Below are 24,573 nucleotides of genomic sequence, written 5' to 3' on the forward strand. Positions count from 1 at the left end.
TCAGAATTTGGTAAAATCAAAAGTAATAATTATGCTTTCCCAATATGTTAAATCAGAATTTATTTCAAAATTTTATATTTTCTTAGGTCCAATGGTACAGCAAAACATTCTCGGCCGCTCCTGAAAACTGCGCATTATTACTTCATACATTTTTTTGGGAAAAGGCTTCTAATAATCTGAAACCTGTAGAACTGAGGAAAAGCGGGTTAAAGATTTAGTTTATATATTACAACATATAACATCATAACTTGTATTTAATTATCCTCTGTATTCATACAGCCCATCCTGCAGGTTCTCCACTCACCCTTTCTTATCCTTTTGGGCTGTATTTGTAGATTAATCAGTTCACAGTCACCTTTGTTGATCCTGCTCTGATAGATGTTTACAGGAGACATTTATAGATCTACAACAACTCTCATCACCACTTCAATTTTGCCATGACTTCCGTCACTGAAATGCGAAACTGAATCATAGACACTTATTTTCAGTAAATCTAGTCAACAGAACGTCCTCTTCGAGCATCTAATTAAAATTATGGTATAGAGGCTTCCATTCGCGTTTTGTGTCTTCCCTTGAAGACACTTCCTTAATAGATTCGGGTTTGTACGAAACCGGAATGTGGACTTCTTTGCATTCGTAATGGTTTCTGTAGTGAGTATTTACGTGAATAGCTTTCATTTATTGTGTTGTTCATTCACCATCCACATTTCGAGAAGATAATGTGCGTTGTTCTCTGGTCTGTAGATAGCTTGTGAAAGAAAATTGCCTCCACAGCACGCCGCGTTACCTCTAAATTGTTGATATTTTTCGTAACGGCTCTCTCATAATACATTGAAGTGCCAAAGGAACTGGTATAGCGATGCGTACTCTGATACAGAGATATGTAAACAGACAGAATACGGCGTTGGGGTTGGCAATGTCCATATCAGACAACAAGTGTCCAGCACGATTGTTAAATCGGTTTATTTTTTTTTTTTTTTTTGTCATCAGTCTACTGACTGGATTGATGCGGCCCGCCACGAATTCCTTTCCTGTGCTCACCTCTTCATCTCAGAGTAGCACTTGCAACCTACGTCCTCAATTATTTGCTTGACGTATTCCAATCTCTGTCTTCCTCTACAGTTTTTGCCCTCTACAGCTCCCTCTAGTATCATGGAAGTCATTCCCTCATGTCTTAGCAGATGTCCTATCATCCTGTCCCTTCTCCTTATCAGTGTTTTCCACATATTCCTTTCCTCTCCGATTCTGCGTAGAACCTCCTCATTCCTTACCTTATCAGTCCACCTAATTTTCAACATTCGTCTATAGCACCACATCTCAAATGCTTCGATTCTCTTCTGTTCCGGTTTTCCCACAGTCCATGTTTCACTACCATACAATGCTGTACTCCAGACGTACACCCTCAGAAATTTCTTCCTCAAATTAAGGCCGGTATTTGACATTAGTAGATTTCTCTTGGCCAGAAATGCCTTTTTTGCCATAGCGAGTCTGCTTTTGATGTCCTCCTTGCACCGTCCGTCATTGGTTATTTTACTGCCTAGGTAGCAGAATTCCATAACTTCATTGACTTCGTGACCATCAGTCCTGAAGTTAAGTTTCTCGCTGTTCTCATTTCTACTACTTCTCATTACTTTCGTCTTTCTCCGATTTACTCTCAAACCATACAGTGTACTCATTAGACTGTTCATTCCGTTCAGCAGATCATTTAATTCTTCTTCACTTTCACTCAGGATAGCAATGTCATCAGCGAATCGTATCATTGATATACTTTCACCTTGTATTTTAATTCCACTCCTGAACGTTTCTTTTATTTCCATTATGGCTTCCTCGATGTACAGATTGAAGAGTAGCGGCGAAAGGCTACAGCCTTGTCTTACACCCTTCTTAATATGAGCACTTCGTTCTTGATCGGCCACTCTTATTATTCCCTCTTGGTTGTTGTAGATATTGTATATGACCCGTCTCTCCCTATAGCTTACCCCTACTTTTTTAAGAATCTCGAACAGCTTGCACCATTTTATATTGTCGAACGCTTTATCCAGGTCGACAAATCCTATGAAAGTGTCTTGATTTTTCTTTAGCCTTGCTTCCATTACTAGCCGTAACGTAAGAATTGCCTCTCTCGTCCCTTTACTTTTCCTAAAGCCAAACTGATCGTCACCTAGCGCATTCTCAATTTTCTTATCCGTTCTTCTGTATATTATTCTTGTAAGGAGCTTCGATGCATGAGCTGTTAATACTGGATCCCCTATCTCTTCTAAATCGACTCCTGTTTCTTCTTCTATCACATCAGACAAATCTTCACCCTCATAGAGGCTTTCAATGTATTCTTTCCACCTATCTGCTCTCTCCTCTGCATTTAATAGTGGAATTCCCGTTGCACTCTTAATGTTACCACCGTTGCTTTTAATGTCACGAAAGGTTTTTTTGACTTTCCTGTATGCTGAGTCTATCCTTCCGACAATCATATCTTTTTCGATGTCTTCACATTTTTCCTGCAGCCATTTTGTCTTAGCTTCCTTGCACTTCCTATTTATTTCATTCCTCAGCGACTTGTATTTCTGTATTCCTGATTTTCCCGGAACATGTTTGTACTTCCTCCTTTCATCAATCAACTGAAGTATTTGTTCTGTTACCCATGGTTTCTTCGCAGCTACCTTTTTTGTACCTATGTTTTCCTTCCCAACTTCTGTGATGGCCCTTTTTAGAGATGTCGATTCCTCTTCAACTGTATTGCCTACTGCGCTATTCCTTATTGCTGTATCTATAGCGTTAGAGAACTTCAAACGTATCTCGTCATTCCTTAGTACTTCCGTATCCCACTTCTTTGCGTATTGATTCTTCCTGACTAATGTCTTGAACTTCAGCCTACTCTTCATCACTACTATATTGTGATCTGAGTCTATATCTGCTCCTTGGTACGCCTTACAATCCAGTATCTGATTTCGGAATCTCTGTCTGACCATGATGTAATCTAATAGAAATCTTCCCGTATCTCCCGGCCTTTTCCAAGTATACCTCCTCCTCTTGTGATTCTTGAACAGGGTGTTTGCTATTACTAGCTGAAACTTGTTACAGAACTCAATTAGTCTTTCTCCTCTTTCATTCCTTGTCCCAAGCCCATATTCTCTTGTAACCTTTTCTTCCACTCCTTCCCCTACAACTGCATTCCAGTCGCCCATGAGTATTAGATTTTCGTCCCCCTTTACATACTGCATTACTCTTTCAATATCCTCATACACTTTCTCTATCTGTTCATCTTCAGCTTACGACGTCAGCATGTATATCTGAACTATCGTTGTCGGTGTTGGTCTGCTGTCGATTCTGATTAGAACAACCCGGTCACTGAACTGTTCACAGTAACACACCCTCTGCCCTACCTTCCTATTCATAACGAATCCTACACCTATTACACCATTTTCTGCTGCTGGTGATATTACCCGATACTCATCTGACCAGAAATCCTTGTCTTCCTTCCACTTCACTTCACTGACCCCTACTATATCTAGATTGAGCTTTTGGATTTCACTTTTCAGATTTTCTAGTCTCCCTACCACGTTCAAGCTTCTGACATTCCACGTTATTCAATCTTTTTCTCATGGTAACCTCGCCCTTGGCAGTCCCCTCCCGGAGATCCGAATGGGGGACTATTCCGGAATCTTTTGCCAATGGAGAGATCATCATGACACTTCTTCAATTACAGGCCACATGTCCTGTGGATACACGTTACGTGTCTTTAATGCAGTGGTTTCCATTGCCTTCTGCATCCTCATGTCGTTGATCATTGCTGATTCTTCCACCTTTAGGGCCAATTTCCCACCCCTATGACAAGAGAGTGCCCTGAACCTCTATCCGCTCATCCGCTCTCTTTGACAAGGCAGTTGGAAGAATGAGGGTGACTTCTTATGCCGGAAGTCTTCGGCCGCCAATGCTGATTATTTATCAAAATTTAGGCAGTGGCGGGATCGCACCCGCGACCGAAGACGTTTTGGTTATGAATCAAAGACGCTACCCCTAGATCACGGTTACTGCTGCTATAACGGCAGTTTATCAAGATTTAAGTGAGTTTCAACGTGGTGTTATAATGAGCGGGTGAGCTATGTGACACAGCGTCTCCGAGGTAGCGAAGTACGACTATTTGACGAATGTACAGTGAATATCAGGAACCCGGTCAAACATCAAATCTCCGACATCGCTGAGGCCGGAAAAAGATTCTTCAAAAACGGAACCAACAACGACTGAAAAGACTCGTTCATCGTGACAGAAGAGCAACCCCCTGGCAAATACTGCAGATATCAATACTGGGCCGTCGACAGGTGTCAGCGTGCGAACCATTCAACGAAACGCCATAGGCATGGGATTTGATGAAAGCCCTTACGCCTGGGCCCGTCAACACCTACATTGGACTTTCATGACTGGAAATATGTTGCCCATCGGACGAGTCTCATTTCAAATTGTATCGAGCGGATAGACGTGTACGGGTATGGAGATATCCTATTAAGTCCATGGATCCTGCATGTCAGGAGGGGACTATTCAAGGTGGTGGAGGTTCTGTGATGGTGAGGGACGTGTACAGTTGGAGTGATATGGGACCCCTGATAATGTAGATACGACTCTGACAGGTGACACGGACGTAAGCATCCTATATGATCACCAGCATCCATTCATGTCAATTGTGCATTCCGACGGACTTGTGCAATTACAACAAGACAATACGGCTCCCCACATGTCCAGGATTGCTACAGAGTGGCTCCAGGAACAGTCTTCTGAGTTTAAACACTTCCGCTGGCCACCAAACTCCCGAGACATGAACAGTGTCGAGCATATTTGGGATACCTTGCAACGTGGTGTTCGGAAGAGATCTCCACCCACTCGTGCTTTTACGGATTTAAGGAGTGCCCTGCAGTATTCATGGTGTCAGTTCCCTCCAGCAATACTTCAGACATTGGTTGAGTCCATGCCACCTCGTTTTGCGGCACTTCTGCATGCTCGCAGGGGCCTTACACGATATTAAGCAGGTGTACCGCTGTATGTGGCTCTTCAGTGTATAACTGGAGAGAATCAGGTTGTTTATGGGTAAGCCTGCCTTTAACTGCTAGTAGTTTTCCATCCTGAAGTGTGAAACGTCACAGGTTTACGCTTCATTTAACTTACTGATTAATTTCTACATGTTTAATAATTCATTTTACGCCGAGAGCGTCCTTTCAGTGTTTCGTCTAGCTAATTAACCTGTGAATTCAAGAATGCTTCCGTGTAAATTTTTTCTTCTGTTGGTGTCACACCTCCTCTCTCATCCTTTCATCCCATGATGTATGCGGATGGATAAACGTAATTATGTATGGAATATATAATAAACTTGGTTAGTCAAAGATGGTAGCAGTAGAGTAGTTCAGCACCAACATAACAATGTGAGCAGATTCGGCTCAGAGTTCGTGATTCCAAAGATAGTGGGGATGGGCAGGGCAGAGTTTTTGAGGTTGTTTCTCACTGTGGTCCTACCCCCACCACCAGTTTTTTGAACGGTTGGCGGTTGGTCCTGGAACGCGCCATGTTAGGACTCTCTGGGGCCGCCGATTGAACGAGACGGACGCAAGGGTGCAGCGCTCGTCGTTGATGGCGAGAAACGTTATTCATAATGTAGGTTTTTTTTGGGTAACATTGATTATGTAGCATGTTCGGGTGTGAATTAATACCGGGAAACGTTCAGCGATATTTTATTTGTAGATTTTTTTCAGATTAATGTGTTTCATCTAGCGGACTTAGGCGCGAGGTGATTGAGAGCATGAACCAACGGTTCTTGTTCTTAGGTCAATAGCGGATAGGATCATTAATGTTTCATTTGTTGCATAGTTTCGTTCTGGATATAGGCAATATAAATTTCTCGTGATTCAACGGTTTATTTTACTCGTTTCTTTGTCGTCGAACTTGGCCACGTGTTGTCAGCATTCATAACTGTAGTCACTGGATTTGCCATTCGTTAATCATAGTATGAATAATGTGGGGTCATGAAGTCTGGGCTGGTTAGCTCACGTTGCATTGCGGTTGCATAATACGCGGTTTCAACATGAACTTATCCGCATGGTACTGCATGTGCAGTAACACAAGTAATGTTTGAGAGAGTGAAAGGTAATATCCTTCCCTATTCCGTGCGTTAAATAGGTGTGACAATAACTAAATGGTTTTAAGAGGCCACCATTCAGTAGCATTCATTTTTACCCATTTTAATCATTAGTAGATGTAACTGGCGACGAAGTGTTGTCTATGTTTCCGGTATGACGAGATGCAAGAGATAGTGAGTGCATCATGTAGGTTTTGTCACTGAGAGTGGTAGTTTTCTTAAATATAATAGATTTCATATATGTTTTGTCACAAGGAGTAATAGTTTCCTTAAATGTTTTTTCACAGAGAGTAATAGTTTTCTTAAATGTTTTGTCACTGAGAGTAATAGTTTTCTTAAATATTATCGAAATAAATTAGAATGATAACTGAAATTCTCTCTTAGAGTTATTTAGTACCCTTCATCCATACCACTGAGATAATGACTATATTCTATGAATTTTCAATCCAGGCACATCCATTGTATGCATTACGCACTTCATGCGACTAACTGCATTCTTAGTATCAGAAAAAGAAAGTCTTACCGTCCCTAATGTGCACGTGTTGTTCCATGGCCATTCACCGATGTTGCGTTATCCGTTGCCGTTGATTAGCCATATCTCAATTTATCGGGCCTAGTTGAAAGAATTAGACAGATAGCGGTAGAAATGGGAACCATGGAGCACTGCGTCCGCTTATATTAAAGGGAGATACTTCTTACATGAAAATCAATCAGCTTAACAAACAAGGAGTAGACTTTTAAGTGCTTCGCATTTCTTCTCCTTTAGCGACTGATGAAGACTACCACAAATCCTCTTTCGGACGTGACCAGCACATTCCAGCTTGTCTCTTGGAGTGTTGCAGATATGGTATCACGTATCAGCATCACCCCGCGGGCCTGATAGCAACTAAATCACAAGCTTCCTTCTGAAACCGATTGCGGTCGCTCGGTATCTGGTAGACCAAATAGAGGGCGCCCATTGAGGCACGCCTTCATCGGCTCTGGACTAGTAGCGTTCTCTTGCCGTGTCACTATGGATTGGCCGGTGGCAGCGAGACGACCCACTCGCAGTGGGAGCCACTTCGCTCTGCAGACCCGCATAGTCGCGTCTCTGACGTCATCGTTCTTGCTTACTTAGAGGAGCCTAATGCTAGTCGACATTGTGACCGTTGGACTATGTCTGCCGGCCTTTGTGGCCGAGCGGTTCTAGGCACTTCAAAAAATGGTTCAAATGGCTCTGAGCGCTACGGGACTTAACTTCTGAGGTCATCAGTCCCTTAGAACTTAGAACTACTTAAACATAACTAACCTTAGGACATCACATACACTCCTGGAAATTGAAATAAGAACACCTTGAATTCATTGTCCCAGGAAGGGGAAACTTTATTGACACATTCCTGGGGTCAGATACATCACATGATCACACTGACAGAACCACAGGCACATAGACACAGGCAACAGAGCATGCACAATGTCGGCACTAGTACCGTGTATATCCATCTTTCGCAGCAATGCAGGCTGCTATTCTCCCATGGAGACGATCGTAGAGATGCTGGATGTAGTCCTGTGGAACGGCTTGCCATGCCACTTCCACCTGGCGCCTCAGTTGGACCAGCGTTCGTGCTGGACGTGCAGACCGCGTGAGACGACGCCTCATCCAGTCCCAAACATGCTCAATGGGGGACAGATCCGGAGATCTTGCTGGCCAGGGTAGTTGACGTACACCTTCTAGAGCACGTTGGGTGGCACGGAATACATGCGGACGTGCATTGCCCTGTTGGAACAGCAAGTTCCCTTGCCGGTCTAGGAATGGTAGAACGATGGGTTCGATGACGGTTTGGATGTACCGTGCACTATTCAGTGTCCCCTCGACGATCACCAGTGGTGTACGGCCAGTGTAGGAGATCGCTCCCCACACCATGATGCCGGGTGTTGGCCCTGTGTGCCTCGGTCGTATGCAGTCCTGATTGTGGCGCTCACCTGCACGGCGCCTAACACGCATACGACCATCATTGGCACCAAGGCAGAAGCGACTCTCATCGCTGAAGACGACACGTCTCCATTCGTCCCTCCATTCACGCCTGTCGCGACACCACTGGAGGTGGGCTGCACGATGTTGGGGCGTGAGCGGAAGACGACCTAACGGTGTGCCGGACCGTTGCCCAGCTTCATGGAGACGGTTGCGAATGGTCCTCGCCGATACCCCAGGAGCAACAGTGTCCCTAATTTGCTGGGAAGTGGCGGTGCGGTCCCCTACGGCACTGCGTAGGATCCTACGGTCTTGGCGTGCATCCGTGCGTCGCTGCGGTCTGGTCCCAGGTCGACGGGCACGTGCACCTTCCGCCGACCACTGGCGACAACATCGATGTACTGTGGAGACCTCACGCCCCACGTGTTGAGCAATTCGGCGGTACGTCCACCTGGCCTTCCGCATGCCCACTATACGCCCTCGCTCAAAGTCCGTCAACTGCACATACGGTTCACGACCACGCTGTCGCGGCATGCTACCAGTGTTAAAGACTGCGATGGAGCTCCGTATGCCACGGCAAACTGGCTGACACTGACGGAGGCGGTGCACAAATGCTGCGCAGCTAGCGCCATTCGACGGCCAACACCGCGGTTCCTGGTGTGTCCGCTGTGCCGTGCGTGTGATCATTGCTTGTACAGCCCTCTCGGAGTGTCCGGAGCAAGTATGGTGGGTCTGACACACCGGTGTCAATGTGTTCTTTTTTCCATTTCCAGGAGTGTACATCCATGCCCGAGGCAGGATTCGAACATGCGACCGTAGCGGTCATGCAGTTCCAGACTGTAGCGCCTAGAACCGGACGGCCACGCCGGCCGGCTCTAGGCACTTCAGTCCGGAACAACACTGCTGCTACGGTCGCAGGTTCAAATCCTGCCTCGGGCATGGATGTATGTGATGTCCTAAGGTTAGTTATGTTTAAGTAGTTCTAAGTTCTAAGGGACTGATGACCTCAGAAGTTAAGTCCCAATGTGCTTAGACCCATTTGAACCATTTGGACTCTGTTTCTTGCAGCGTTATTTGTATTGAGTCCTCGTTAGCTTTGAGAAGTACAAATAAATCTTCTGTTTACCGCGTTATCTTGTTTCCTATTTATTTCTGCTCCTGTGCAGCTTTCGCACGAGGTTATCGCACCACTCTACAGCTCACCCGTCATGAGCGTTGTTTATAAAGTTGGACACGACAGTATGGTTTATTAACAACTACAGCAAATGTCTGGAAGGTAAGAATAGCTGCGACTGCAGAGTTTAACATTTTAATATATTAAAGGCTTTTCAGATGCTAATAACAAAAGGTAAATTTTAAACACAACATAGAATAAAATTCTGTGGAATTAGGAAAAGTAGTTTTTTAAACTTTGGTCTATGTTCTTTTTTTAACATCGTTATCTGCCTCTTATGTACATTTCGCTGTATTAAGTTGCCAGGCGGCTCTTCGAGCGGCACCTCGGGCTAGTACCGGCCCACGCAGTGCGCCCAGCACCCCGCAGCCACAGCCCTCCCGCGGCCGGGCTGGCCACGGTCCCACACACGTCGCCAAGCCTGCGTCCGTAATAACGCTAATGGGAGGCGGCGCACAAAGCCAGCCAGTGCTCTGTAGCTGCGCACGCGCCGGAACTGTTGTTCTGGCCGGCGCACCCGCGCCGCAAATTAAAAACTGCCTTTGTGGGGCTCCAACCTCCCCCCTCCCCACTCCAGCACACCACCCCCTTCACGGAAAAAGCATGGACAGAATTATGCATTTTGCCTTTCGTTCCGCAGTTTTCAAAGCGCACAAGCTCTACGGTTTCCATTCAAAGCGGAATCTGTGGTTAAAGATTGTGAAAAGCTCTCTACCCAAGTGGCAACTTTTTTTCTCCCGTTTTGCTTTGAAGAAACAGTAAAGAAACTCGCGTCTGCGAGGTACAAAATGCACTAAATGCCCATCAGCATCAACAGCTATCATCTTTCATGCAAAATACAGTATACCTGTGTTGCCTTTAACTCTGAGGCTGGAACAAGGCAAAACATTGGAGAATGTTTCGGCGTAAGTATTCCTTGAGTTGTGTCAGTGTCTTCAAAATCCATGGAAATAATTTTTTTATGCTGAACGTCCATATCGATATCAGCGATCGACTATCACTACTTTATTTAAAAAACAGTCCAAAACACTGAATAGTGGTATATTACCGCCTTGAGCTGTTGGTAAAATTCATTATTTACGCTAACAGTTTCGGTAAACTGACCATCATCTTCAAAAAAGTATTCACAGCTTCATATCAGGCGAAATATAAATTCATTATCGTGAAATGATAAAATCTTATATATCGTAATGTAAATTACGTCGCCCCTGCGATAGAAACTGTGCTAGGTAGTGCACACGTTCGTGCTGTGGACAGATTCATACCACATCACGTAATTTATATTTAGATACGACAGCGTCTAGTTGGTGGTTTTACCTTTCGACGATACTGATATTATATTTCGCCTAACATGATTCTTGGATACTTAATGAACCTCACGATGGTCAGTCGAACGATACTGGTTGTGTAAGTAAGGAATTTTACCATTAGCAATGAAATTATTGTACAAACAGTTATATAAAGCCTATTTTTAGCGGTAATATGACGTTTTCCATCTACATACGAACTGTGGGGCACCACCTCCCGAAAGAACAAGATGTTTCAGACAGAATTATCTGATTTCAAAATCCCATATTTATTTATAAAAAACATACTATAGACATAGGATGAACTGGAAAATAACCAAAAAATCATAAACTTCTAAGCTATGCCCACAAGAAAAAATCGTATTTGGTCATGTTTGGCGATCTTGGACGCCAAGGATGCAGGGTAGTGTGTCGACGTCCAGTGCGTTCTATCTAACGCTGAGCTGTCTTCAAATGTTGCAGAAATAGCTTCTTCCACAGCTTTAAGCCGGCCAGAGTGGCCGAGCGGTTCTAGGCGCTACAGTCCGGGACCGCGCGACAGCTACGGTCGCAGGGTCTAATCCTGCCTCAGGCACGGATGTGTGTGATGTCCTTAGGTTAGTTAGGTCTAAGTAGTTCTAAGTTCTAGGGGATGATGACCTCAGAAGTTAAGTCCCATAGTGCTCAGAGCCATTTGAACCATTTGAACCACAGCTTTAGGAGCACTCCGATGACTTCATTTTTCCAACAGACTTGATCCCATACGATTTTTTTCTTGTGGGTACATGTGGAGGAAAGTGCGTCTTGGTCTCTTTTACCCTGTAACATAGAAGAGGTGAAGTACATGATGTCTGATGCTGTATGTGTTGTCTACTAGCACCAGCACGAACATCATGTAAACAACAGCTAAATTCGTCATAAGCTTTACACAATGTCTCTGCTTTCTACAGACGTTATGGCGGCTGTTATTCTGTTCTTCATTTCTTCTATGTTGTTCATGTTTGGCGATCTTGGACGCCAAGAATGCAGGGTAGTGTCTCGGGGTCTAGTGCGTCCTATCTAACGCTGAGCTGTCTTCAAATGTTGCAGAAATGGCTTCTTCCACAGCTTTAAGAGGACCCCGATGGCTTCATTTTTCCAACAGGATGGGGCTCCACCACACTGGCTCAGCAACGTACTTCAGTTTCTGTGTGATACTCTACGTCAACGCTGAATAGGCCGCATCGGACCCTGAGACAATGCTCTGCATTCTTGGCCTACAAGATCGCCAGACATGACCACATAAGATGTTTTTCTCGTGGATACATGTGGAGGAAAGTGTGTTACGGCGCCCTTTACCCTGTGACATAGAATAGGTGAAGAACATAATAATAATCACCATAACTTTTCTGAAAGCAGATACATTGTGTAAAGTTTATGACGATTTCAGGTATTTTGTAGATATTTTGCAGCCGATCCCATGTTCGTAGTATGTTTTTATCAAATAAGTATGGAGTTTTGAAAACAAATCATTCGTTTTGAAACATCCTGTATATTGTCCAAGATCCGAATGAGTCATAACATTGAAACCACTACCCAGGCGGGACTGAACGTGTTGGCGACGCGTGACGCTGTAAGTAAAGTAGATGAAAGGAGCAGAATGAAAGGGGTATATATTGGCGACGGCAAGAGCTACAAGATGGCGAAATCAAATAACATATGCTACTTTGAGAAGGGACAGATCGTTATGACCCGGTGCACGTGAACGATCATGTTGGAAGCATGTCTGCAGTTCCTGTGGTACTGCTGAGAGCATCTATGGAAAACATTTGACGGACGGTGAAACAACGAGAAGATGACAAAGTGTTGAACATCCATCAGAGAATGTTGTTGTAGGAGGCTTGCCCGCTCTGTAAAGTAAGAAAAGGCTGGAAAATTGCACTGGTGAGGACTGAGTAGCGGTGGAGGATATTATTATTTAACGTCCCGTAGACAACAAGGTCATTAGCGTTAGAGACGGAGCACGGGCTCGGATTAGAGAAGATTGGGGAGGGAAATCGGCCGTGCGCTTTGAAAGGAACCATTCCGTTATTTGCCTGGAATGATTTAGGGAATTCAGGAAAAACCTAAATCAGGGCGGTCAGACGGGCGTTTGAACCATCGTCCTCCAGAGTGCTAGTCTAGTGTGCTAACCACTGCGCCACATCGCTCGGTAGTTGCACAGGCCACTACAACACTCAGCCCAGGAGATTTTGTAGCATTGTGGACTGCGTGCCAGAGTTGAACATCTCGGACTCTACGACCTTTCGTATCAGCACTACAGAGTGTCCTGTGATAAAGCAGCATCGGTCAGGCCGTTGTTTGCTGACAATGGAGTGAGTCAGTCATTAGGCTAGTGGCCAAGGGCGACGGTCGGGTTACGATGAGAAAAGTATGGTAAGAAGCATAATGAGTCTGAAAGTCAGACGTGACGTATTTGAGTCATGCTTGTCTTTGTAAATTCTAGGAAAACGATTTTGTGAAATAAAATTGTATAGAATCGTGAGTTATGAGGAGTTTGCAGTGTGTTACAAAAAAGGAAGGGCATTAGCAGCTCAGGGCAAACTAATTTCTTAGGCGATCACGTATAGGACATGTATATCAGAAGCAGTCTTGATAATTTAGGATGAAGTAACAAAATACATGAATTAATCGTATTGTGAAACATTTGAAACTATGTTGCTAAGTGAGATGTGTGATAATGGATTGGGAGAGATTTACGAGAGACTGTAAATTGGCTACAAGTGAATGGAAAAATTGTGCTTGATAGAAATTTTATCAAGTGAGAACAGTAGTTTCATGTAAGTCCGTGTATGTGTAGAATGCAGCTTGCAGGTTGTCACACGAATCAATTTAATGGCCGCCAGCGAACATAAAAATAAGACTGCCGTAAGACTTGAATGAACACTTCTGTTATTTAAAACAGTAAATAATAGAGTGGCAGGTTTATACCACACTGCATGGTCCCTGATCAGTCTGTTTCAATCCTATATCTCTTACTTTGCTTAGACACATGATACAGTTTTTGTTTCTCAAATAGTTCACAGTACTAATGCTGACTTATTTTATTACTGCATTTGAACTTCATGAATACTTCTTCCGATATTCAACGTATATACATGATCACGTATGAAACTGGATTGTCTTGTGCTGCTAATGGCTGCCCTTCTCGTAACATATGCCAATGGATTATGATACACTGAAATTTATACGAAGAGTTTGTTAGTAATACACTAGTCTACACAAATAGTTAGGAGAGGACTGCAGCATTAAATATGATCCCTAAATCTTACTCTTATTCTAACTCTACCTGTATAATAATGATCAGCTTACACCACTCCTTAATTATATTATACATGGTTTTCGAAAATTCCCGTTACAAACTTCCTGGACTCATAGAGGAGGGTTAGTACATAATATTTTGAACCGAAACTTATGTCCGAAAACGTGTAGTTGTGTCCTTTCCCTGCTACAGCCGTCTGAAAACAAGTTAACAAGTTTGTTCGATTTGAAACAGGGTAATCAAGGGAGGGGGGGGGGGGTTGATGTCATTTAACGTTTGTTCTACCTCTCTGAGCAGGCTCGAGCGTCGTATAGTGTCTATGAGTGTTAGAGCAATAAATACACGCTTACAGAGTACACCAACGTGATCCTTATGAACGGCAATCTCACGGTGATCGAATAGCTGCTCGTCGTCTTTATCTAGCTCGTTCTCCGCAATGTCCAACACCATCGCAAACCCTTTTCGCCACAATTACGCAACGGCTTCGAGAAAGAGTACCTTCACCGTCAGCAGGCCTGACTTTGGTGCTCCTAGGAAACGCTTACTGGAAGAGGCCTTCCAACATCTGAAGAGAACACGTCAACGAGTACGCGAGCAATGTATCTGGCTATTAATGAGTGGAACCGTAATGTGATGCAATGTATCAACCTAATAAATTACTTGTAAAGATGGTCGCGTTACCAACAAACGGTTGTAGCACTGAAACGGTACGCTTCCGGATATGGGTTCCAATCCAAAATATTATCTACTCTTTCTCCTCTACAAGTGCTAGAAGTTTGTAACGATAATTTTCGAACACCCTGTACTGGCTGGCACAGATTACACATTTGAAATAATTTCATCACTCTTGAAACCAACTAATACGAACGGTAGCATGAGATTTGGCGTTGTAGGGGCCACATTATTGTTGTTGATGCGTGTAGAGGAATAGACTGCTGAAATGCTTACGACGAGCAAGTGGTACTCGCATGAGCGCAGCCGTACATTCCGGCACGGCTGGAGTTACTGCTCTTCTCCAGTCTCCACTCGAGGGTTTGATCCAGCCCGCCACTGTGCACGGCCATTGCTCGGCTGTCGCTGTCGTGGATTAGGCAGCCATCGTTTCGGCTCGGCGTGGAACTTAATGGTGGGACTCGGCGCTCTCGAGTGCCGGCAATCCTCTTAGGGTTGCGCGCGCCCCGGCGCTGAGCGTGGCGTGGCGTGGCGAGGATAGCTACTTTTGCCGCCGTCCTTCAGATTGGCTGCAGGTGAGCTTAAGCAGGGACTTTCTGCTCCACAGCTCGTCGGGGGTTACAAGAGCTCACTTGTCTGGAATTTAGTGGCTCACTAACAGCACTCTACAACGGCCAGTCATTAAACAAACAGCCAGTGTTTAAATCGAAGCTTAGTGCCATGCTGTTTACAGCGTGTTTATAAAGTAGTTATACAAAAGTGAGCTTTAATTGTGACTGAGGTAAATAACTTACTGAAATATTTGATACGGCACTGAATGCAATATAACTTCTATTCTATTTACACATGGTAAATGAGGCTGCGTTCTGTAAACCGACAAAGGTCCCATCTGTAATCCTATGAACCAAGTCTTGATGAATGGTGGCAAATGCTTGTGATATTCGCTGTCGTAGTTCGTCGACGTTTTCCGGAACCGACGAAACGAACACTATTGTCTTTAACGTAACTCATACACAGAAGACCATTGGGGTTAAATCAGGTGATTGTGGTGGTTAGGATATTTTTCCAACTCATCCAATCCAAGTCCACACACTCCTCCGGAGATACGGAACGCCTTCATGATGATAATGTGCTGGCACGCCACTTTGTGGTAAGTACATTCTCTGCCCTTATCCTGTTGTAATTGAGGCATTAGATAATGTTCAAATCATGTCGAGCTACGACTCGAACGAAAAAGAAACGACCGTAAATATTATGACAATTTGCAGCCCAAACCCAAGCTGTATCAAAGCCAGTTTCAGTGCAACGTGGCTTGCGATGTGAAGTTCTGAATTGTCTCTGAAATGTAGTAGCTGATTTTGATTCATGAAACCATAAATAACACTGCTCACGTTCTACACCATTATACGACTCCATGATGACGGAGTAACTCATTCGCACATGCCACCTAGCAGGGACGTCTGTAACTAACAGTCCCAGGTGGGACTTGAAGATACTCTGCATTAAATGGTGTACCAAACATTTCTGTAAGTTATTTAACCCTTCCACAGTTAAAGGTAACTTTTGTACAATTAGTTTATAAACACCATGTATGTGACCTGATGCATGTGGATACATCTCTATCTCCGCAGTTCCTCAATTCACAGTATCACAAGCGAAATGGTTAACACGTTCCTCTTTCCTACATACCTAAAAGAAGATTTATATCAGCTTGTAATCTATTTTCGGCGCCGTGTAACATACCATCGTCTGTTTCTATGCAGACGAATTGTTCGATAATTCTCCCTAAACGATATGTAGTTTCCTTTATTCCTCAACGCGAAACACAACTAAAAGGTCACTTTTCGAAAACCCGTAATTGTCTTCCGCTGCGACGCGTAAGTCTGAAATTTGGCTCAAAGATGCCTACAGCTTTCATCTGTAATGGTGCAAGAGTGAGGCGCTCTGCGACAGCACCCTCGGACTAGGCGATGCTTCAAACAGCAACGTGTTGACACTTGAGAAAAAAATGCCAGAGCTGATAAGTTCGTGTCAGGTGTAAGGTGGACCAATGATGTCACATTGGCACAAAACTTCACCACTATCCTATCCAGTTCCGCCGTGGATGTGTCTCAAAATTGGAAGTTCCTCACATGCATTCTTACCCACCTTTCAGCCCTTCTTTTGACGCCTCTACTATGGAGATCACAAGTGGGAAGAGAAGCGTTGATCTTACGGGGCGTTCTTACGGGCAGCTGTGGAAAACCTGTCAGTCACACCACTGCTAATTATCGACAAGAAGAGACTTCGGAGTGCCAATGAAACAACCCCTTCTCTTGTGGCTTTGATTCCCACAAATTTCGCGGTCCAAAACCACACTTTTCAGTGCGACGAGCAACAGCATGACGTTTTTGACAACCTCTGACGCTCTTGAAACTGCTGTACGATTCAACACCTCCATAATGACATCGTGGGCATGCAACCTCTTTAAACGCGATCATGCCCCTCTGGACTGTAGTCTGAACACAGTTTTAGCTTTGTTGTACAGTGTGGAAACGCTCGACGAAGTCTTAACGCGATCCGAAGCACTAAAGGGTGCTACGCTTTTTCAGTTCTCCTGTTTTGCGCCCTCTAATGGCGTGACATTAGCAACGCTCTTGGTGCCACGTGCTCGCCTTTGCAGCTTAAGGATGTCCCTCTACAGAGACAGCCACTCACTGCCTCACAGACGCCCCTGTGCCAGGGAACAAAATCACATCCAAGGTAGCATTGGGTAGAATTCTGATGAAAGTTGGTGCCAATGTGAAATCCACTTTACACCTCACATGAACTTCTGAGTTTTGGCCTTCCTTTCCCATGCGTCGATACCTAGCTGTTTGCGGCGTGGTTGAGAACCATTGTGACGTCGCAGGTAGCCGCGCTTTCGTACTATTCCAGAGGAAAGTTGTTGGAACCATTGGGCCAATTTTCATACCTGTGCATCGCAGGTGGAGACTGGGCACCCTTTAATTGTATTCTGCAGTTTATGTTACCGTGATATCCGGCCAGCCTCGCTTTTTTGTAAATACAACTGTTCTGCTATCGTAGTTGTAAAACATACCAATTCTCTCTGGTAACTATAAGACAAGAATTATTGCCATAGTTAACTTGTTAATTATCCTTAGATGCCACGTCGTTTGCCTTCAATTCGGTATGTTGGTGAAACGACACTGAGACGTGTTATTGCGTCCAATAACACGACAGGAAGCAGCAGGGCCATAATTACCAACCATACACAGTTTTAGATATACCATCACTCAATAATGAGAATCTCACAGGGTTTCCTTACGTCTAGTTCCAGATCCGTCATCAAGTGGTAGTAAACTACGATGGAAAGCCCAAGCCCCGTTATCATCTTACGAGTGACATAGCTTTCACATATCACACTCATTAGGTAACCATTGGAAATGAAGTCCGATGCTTCTTGACAGAGGGTAGGGGAACGATGCGGGAGACCCGCACCGCCGTACTAGGCGTGGTCCTAGTGGCGGTGGTTTGCCGTTGCCTTCCTCCGTCCGTAATGGGGACGAATTATGATGATGATTAAGACAACACAGTCTCCCTTCCATACTAATCTTTAATATAATTGGACAATTCTGCAATTTTTTAGTCCTGGAGCTCCAAAACAGGCACCTATGACTGACTCTATATGATCTATCTCATCTTTCACTTACTCACGTCTTCTCCACGTACACGAAAGCGAATTCCGTACACTCACGGCAAAATTTATTTCTGTTACCCAGTGGTAGCTGCTCCTACTGTTTCTGAGCATGAACATCAAAAATTTAATTAGCTTGGCGCTAGCGTGACCGCGGCAGGTGTCGTGCTCTTAAGCATAAAAGTTCCGAATGGTCTCTACTCTCACTCCACTTTACGGATTTTGTCTTTTGGCTATCCTGGACGTAGCTGTTCACCAAAAACTGACTTCCTGCTGGGTCAGAGCATGGCGATACTGCACGCCGCATTGCGGTTAGCTTATACAGTGAGCCTCCTTGGCCTTGATGGACACGCCATATTAAAGCAGTACACAACAGTGTACCGTCATTTAGAATACAAACACGGATGGCTCTTCTCCAGCAGAGCTTAGAGCGCCCACGCAATATACTTTGGCCACTTCAACCTGCTCCTGCTCCTCCCCTCGTATTGGCGGTGCCATAACCTCGATGCCCAACATTGGCCTGCTCACCCCCGTGCTGCTGGCTTCTGCTGGACAAGTATTCAGTAGGATTTCCAATTACAAATGTAAGCAATCCCTTAGAAAACGTAATATGGACTTTTAGTAGTTTGATATCACAAGCAATCACTAATGTTACATTTCAGCATACTAATACTCTCATTTCTAAATAGTGATCAGTTTAGATCAGATGAATTTATCAATCTAATAAGGGTTTGTAGTTTGCGGCAGTTTTGACAAAAACACTCACATAACGGTTTTACTAAATTGCGCACCATATACGCCGCAAAACAACTTACCAGTTTACTATTATACTGCATACATACAGTAAGTAATATTACGCTTTTTGATACTCTTTATGTTCTTACAGTTTTACTAGACCACGATTCATGAATCGTGATATGAAATCGGAGATGCAGATATGTGTAGACAGAGTTCTAAAGTTTATGAACGTGGACAGCAGCATTTTCGACCAAGTGCTATGATTACAATGTTACATTAATACATAGAAGATTGTGTGCCTTACGTGGAATGATGTGATGCAGGTGTACTCTTGGTTTTTCCATCTTTGGAGCGGAATGAGCAAAAGCTGCCGAGCTTAAGTTAGCCTGCTATGGTTTATGGTGTCTACACCTGGGTTCGAAAATAATTACAAATTACTTTAGCCGATTCGCGATTCTTTCCATTGTGTTTCTGTGAGGCTATGTAGTCCAGAGATTTCCACCCACGAAGTATGCATTCAAACGTTGTACGCGCAAACTAGCAGCGTTTTCGGCGACTTGACAACTATATCAGCAGTTAACTACCCGTACGTCTGGTGAATATTGTGATATATTCAGTATTTATTTACAAATTTTACGTTATAAGCGTCGCTTCTTGAAATCGTCAGTTGCGTCCAGCATTTGAGTATCCTACACATGTGGTCATTATTGTATTGTCCCAGGTATTCATTTCTTCGCAAGTGCTGTGTGATTAGAGATTTATTTAATAAATTTCAGTAGATCACAAACGTATCTATTCAAATATATCGGACAAATTGACGCTTAGCCAGTACACTTGCAGCACCATATTGTTTCGGCAAATCACCACGCTTAATACCAGCGTTTATTTACTTTAATAGCTCTATATATTCATGTAGTCTTTTAATAGTCGATGTTGGGTCATAGTACTGAGAAGTGATAATTTTAAACAACCAGATTCGCAGTCTTGATGTCCTGTGCATTTCGAGTTGGCGTAGTCAGTTTGCTATATTTCTTCATAGCCTTTTTTAACCTGGTGCATTTTATCATACCTTATATCTCAAATTCTTATTCTCATTCACTGTTATCAAAAACTTCTATTCGACCAGCCAGTTCCTGCACGTCATTCTTCTTATTTATTATTGCTTTGCATCCATTAATATTTATTTCAAGGGAATCCCATCGGCAAAGCTATTCCCAGACTCGAGATTCGTAGACAGTTTAAATCTGTATTGACATTGGTCGAATTACTTCAACCTGGAAGCTCTTGCAAATTTGGGAGGCTGACAAACTATTGCCATAGATCTGCAACATGACCCACATGACTGAGTAGTCTGTCAGTGGTAGGACTAGATACTGCATGCAGGCTAAGTGTTACATGTAAGGGGAGAGCTCAGAGCACAGAATCCATCTCCCCTATGAACAAGCATGAAGTGCTGTCTCGAACGGTAAGTAAATCCGAGGAATTGTGATGGGTCTTATAAAGGAACGTAGTAAACTTTCTTTTCTTACTCATAAATGTATAGATAATTTTTCGACTCTCGTACCAAAGATTAATGTGAAAAATATTTAACACTGTTGGACAAAAGAAGATTTACGCTCTTCGTTTATTAGTTTTAGTATTAGTTATCTTCCGTTGTTTTCATGTCCTGATGATAAGACGTCTTCTGTAATTTTAAAGTGAAATGGTGTTATATAGTGAAAGCAATTTATGAAACAGAAGGACTATCTCACTTACGATAGCATGGATCCCAGTTCCTGTAGCTCTGGAAGATTATAATTATTTTAATTTTATGTGGAGAATTTAGATGGAGGCGACGATCTTCACGACGGTGCTGCTTGACAACAGAGGTACGTGAATGTGTTCATCTCTTTCCCTTCATGGCCGCCAATGTCAATTCCAGTACTTACTGCGCGACATTAAGAACCTGTAATCTTTCTTTTCATTTAATTACGAAGGCCAATTATTTTCTTTCCTATATGAATAAATTTGTTTTGACTACAGGGGGATGATAGTATTTAGAACGTACGTGCCTCTATCCCGATCGTGCATTCGCATACATTTGAGTGTGTACCAACGTAACTATACTTATAACCCATTTCCCTCATAATATTAAATCTTATTTCGAACCACTCACTCGCGTATTTACGTGCCCTCTTATCTTGTGTAGTCAGTCGGGTGTTTTCTTTAATAAAGCTACTTATGGTATGCAGTGGCTTAGTTTCCACAATTGACCTTTGCCTGTGTTACAATGGCGCTTCATGCGAAATACTTATTATGCGACATTCATAATAACTCTCATTTCAATTTTGCGACACTGGCGGACCAAGCTTCTAACAGTTTAACAGGGCTGTTACAGTCTCAACTGTTCTAAAGCCATTTACATCCCACTTCAAACAACAGAGCATGTAGAAAGGGAATACAATTTGCGAAACGTAAATTATACTACAGTCGGTTTAAAAGTCACAACTAGAGTCATCCATTTCCCATAAATATCTCGAAGTCCTAATTTGCTGAGATGCGAAGTTGTAGGTACAGTAAATGACAGTGTAAGACTCATGGGTAGTATACTAGGAAGCTGCAGTTCGTCTACTAAGTAGATCGTAAGCTACTGAAAGAAATCGTACAGCGCATACATGAATATTCTCATGTACGTCAATCTGTAACAGGGGAGGCTAATATTTGAAATCGAGTGTGCGAATGGTTACAGGCTTCTATCACTTGCAAGACAACGTGCCAGCACTCTTGATAAATTTTAATCAGTTATTGCTAAAGCTAACTTACCATCCTTTATAATTATCTCTTTTCACCACTGTTATCAACTGAATACTTGTCTGACTTTTTTCGTTTATTTGTTCAGAAGGGCCTATAAACAATATTTCTGCTCAGTAAGGGTAATTTTTTAAATTTTAATGTGCTTTTAACACTTCTGCCACGCATTCATTCGACAGTGACTTTGAAAATATTGCTATATTGAATACAAGATCACACGTTTAGATTTCGCTATTTTATATGATTTCTTTATTAATCACATTCAGCAACGCAAATCCACAATATGAAAAGTTATCAGAATAATTTTGCTCCACAGCTTCTGAAAAAACTGTGCTTAGTTATCTTTAGAGACGGTTTTTCTTAGCACATCGCGCCACTTGCGCTTTACAAACACTCTTTCCCCTGTTAAACTATAGTCAACAATTGTCGCCAATCGAAATACATCAATTGCAAATAAACTGCAACACACACATCCTGAAAAGAACACCACAGGCAAAGATCCATACCGTAAGCAGCGTTTTACGAAGTTATAGCAGCATGTATGTCACGTACGTCGAACATCTTGCGAGAACAAGATTAGAAAATTTAAAGCACCGCCTTTCGGTGCAGAAAATATGAATAATTCAGTCCCTATTCAATCCGGTAGAGGTCGCACAGATGAAACGGGGTAAATAACGGCTCTCACAGAGGCGTAGACGCTGTTATTCTTCCCATACTCCAACCTGGAGTGGAACGAAGAAGAATCCTCTCAAAGTTAAATAAAATTATCCCTTTTTCACAAAATTTACAGTGATTCTCCAAGTACATATTTAGAGCTTATGGCACACTATTAATTTCCTTTCATACGATCAGCTGATTTTGTTAAACGTTTCAAGTAACTATACCTCGGTAAACATTAGAATGGCTCACACTTTTAGGTGGTATTTCAGTTTCTGAATATCTGCCTACATCGCTTGTAAACTTCCATCTCTTTCCTTTTGAACGTAGACCCGCAATATTACGTAAGTTGTTCAACGTGTTACGCTATGCAGAGAGGGAAAATATTTGTATGGCACATACACTGTTTTTAACGGTCGTCGTTTTTCAATAAAAGTAATATGCTCGTGCTCTGTTTAACGGCATTCCGCTGTCCAGGACATGAGGTGTCTAGGGGTTATATCACTTTCACATTTACTACATTTGGAACTAAGGATTGCCGGTACACTGCAGTGTCGGCCGTTTTACTGACATTATGCAGAGAATATCATGAACTTCATCCTGGATATTATCTCAACAGCCTCATGAGTCTTGTACAATCGTACTTCGAAATCTATGATTATTTCTGCAGAAGAAAACTCAAAAATGCGTACTTTACAGTACAAATATAACGCTCATGTTAATAAGCTTACGAATTAACTGTTTTGTGTGCTGGTGACGATTCTCTGAACTGGGTTTTTGTTCAGAACAATGTGTTGTTTTTGTGAATGAATTTTTTGTATCCTTGCTCGACAGCGGTCATTACTGATTTCAATAGCACGTGTGCTACCAATCGTTCAAAATATTTTCGTGTTGCGGTTACTTGAACGCATAAATCCATTACAAGAATAACGATTTCCGACAGTCACATTACGTGCCCAGATTACTTATTTTTTCACACAACTTCATCTACGTTATCGAATTATCCTTGAAAGAAGCACATCGTATCTTGAATTCATGTTTCAGAGTTTTTTTCTTTTCTTTGTACCGTTAATTTCAGATATGTCTAACGAATATCCTTTCGTATCGCAGTTGTCCACAATTTACTTCTGTCTTCGAGTTGGTGCAACTTGGGTTGCCATCCCCCTTGATACACTGGGACTGTCACCATTAGGGACCTTCTTACCTCGACTTCCCGGCAAAACCCAATTTTGCCAAATACTGTTACGAGCTTGGCTCAAGTACTCAAGTAACGATATCTGTTAGCGCAACATATAAACGAAGCTTCAGTTAGTTTTACTTGTGTCAACAAATTTATGTTTTCAAGGCCGTCTCACAGATGACGGTGCATGTTGTGTATCCTGTATCGACGATGCAAGTACTTTCTAGATTTAGCGCCATCATTCGAGAAAATACCAGACTTCTCCCGTGGTACGGGGCTGGAATTACTTAAGCAGTGCCACACGGAAGAATCGGACAATTCCCATTTGATGAGCGATATGATAAGACGATTCTTTCTAAACATAAGACGAACCACGAGTGCAAGTTACTAATGTTTGAGGTGTTTACTGCGGGTGGTTCAAATGGCTCTGAGCACTATGGGACTTAACTGCTGTGGTCGTCAGTCCCCTACAACTTAGAACTACTTAAACCTAGCTAATCTAAGGACATCACACACATCCGTGCCCGAGGCAGGATTCGAACCTGCGACCGTAGCGGTCGCGGGGTTCCAGACTGAAGCGCCTGGAACCGCTCGGCCAATCCGGCCGGCTACTGCGGGTGTATAAGTGATAACCTAAGGACATCACACACATCCGTGCCCGAGGCAGGATTCGAACCTGCGACCGAAGCGGTCGCGGGGTTCCAGACTGAAGCGCCTGGAACCGCTCGGCCACTCCGGCCGGCTACTGCGGGTGTATAGGTGATGATGTGTACAGTGATGTCTACTTTGATTACTAAAGTGTTATGTCGATTGTTTACCGTCTAAAAAAATGGTTCAAATGGCTCTGAGCACTATGGGACTTAACATCTGAGGTCATCAGTCCCCTACAACTTAGAACTACTTCAACCTAACTAACCTAAGGACATCATACACATCCATGCCCGAGGCAGGATTCGAACCTGCGACCGTAGCGGTCACGCGGTTCCAGGCCAAAGTGCCTAGAATCGCACGGCCACACCGGCCGGCCCTTTAC

The 24,573-nt window shown here is 43.3% G+C and overlaps 1 protein-coding gene across 1 annotated transcript in view; it reads left to right on the forward strand.

Annotated features, from left to right (window-relative positions):
• Window positions 1-18,680: 18,680 nt before the first annotated feature.
• The window catches only part of LOC126413017 (uncharacterized), a 78,011-nt gene continuing 72,118 nt past the window's right edge, over window positions 18,681-24,573 (forward strand). Inside the window, exon 1 of the mRNA XM_050082910.1 lies at window positions 18,681-18,759. Coding sequence (XP_049938867.1) covers window positions 18,681-18,759 — 79 coding nt within the window. The remainder of the gene's footprint in view (window positions 18,760-24,573) is intronic.

The sequence above is a fragment of the Schistocerca serialis genome, chromosome 7 (assembly GCF_023864345.2).
Source record: "Schistocerca serialis cubense isolate TAMUIC-IGC-003099 chromosome 7, iqSchSeri2.2, whole genome shotgun sequence".
NCBI classification, from domain to species: Eukaryota; Metazoa; Arthropoda; class Insecta; order Orthoptera; family Acrididae; genus Schistocerca; species Schistocerca serialis.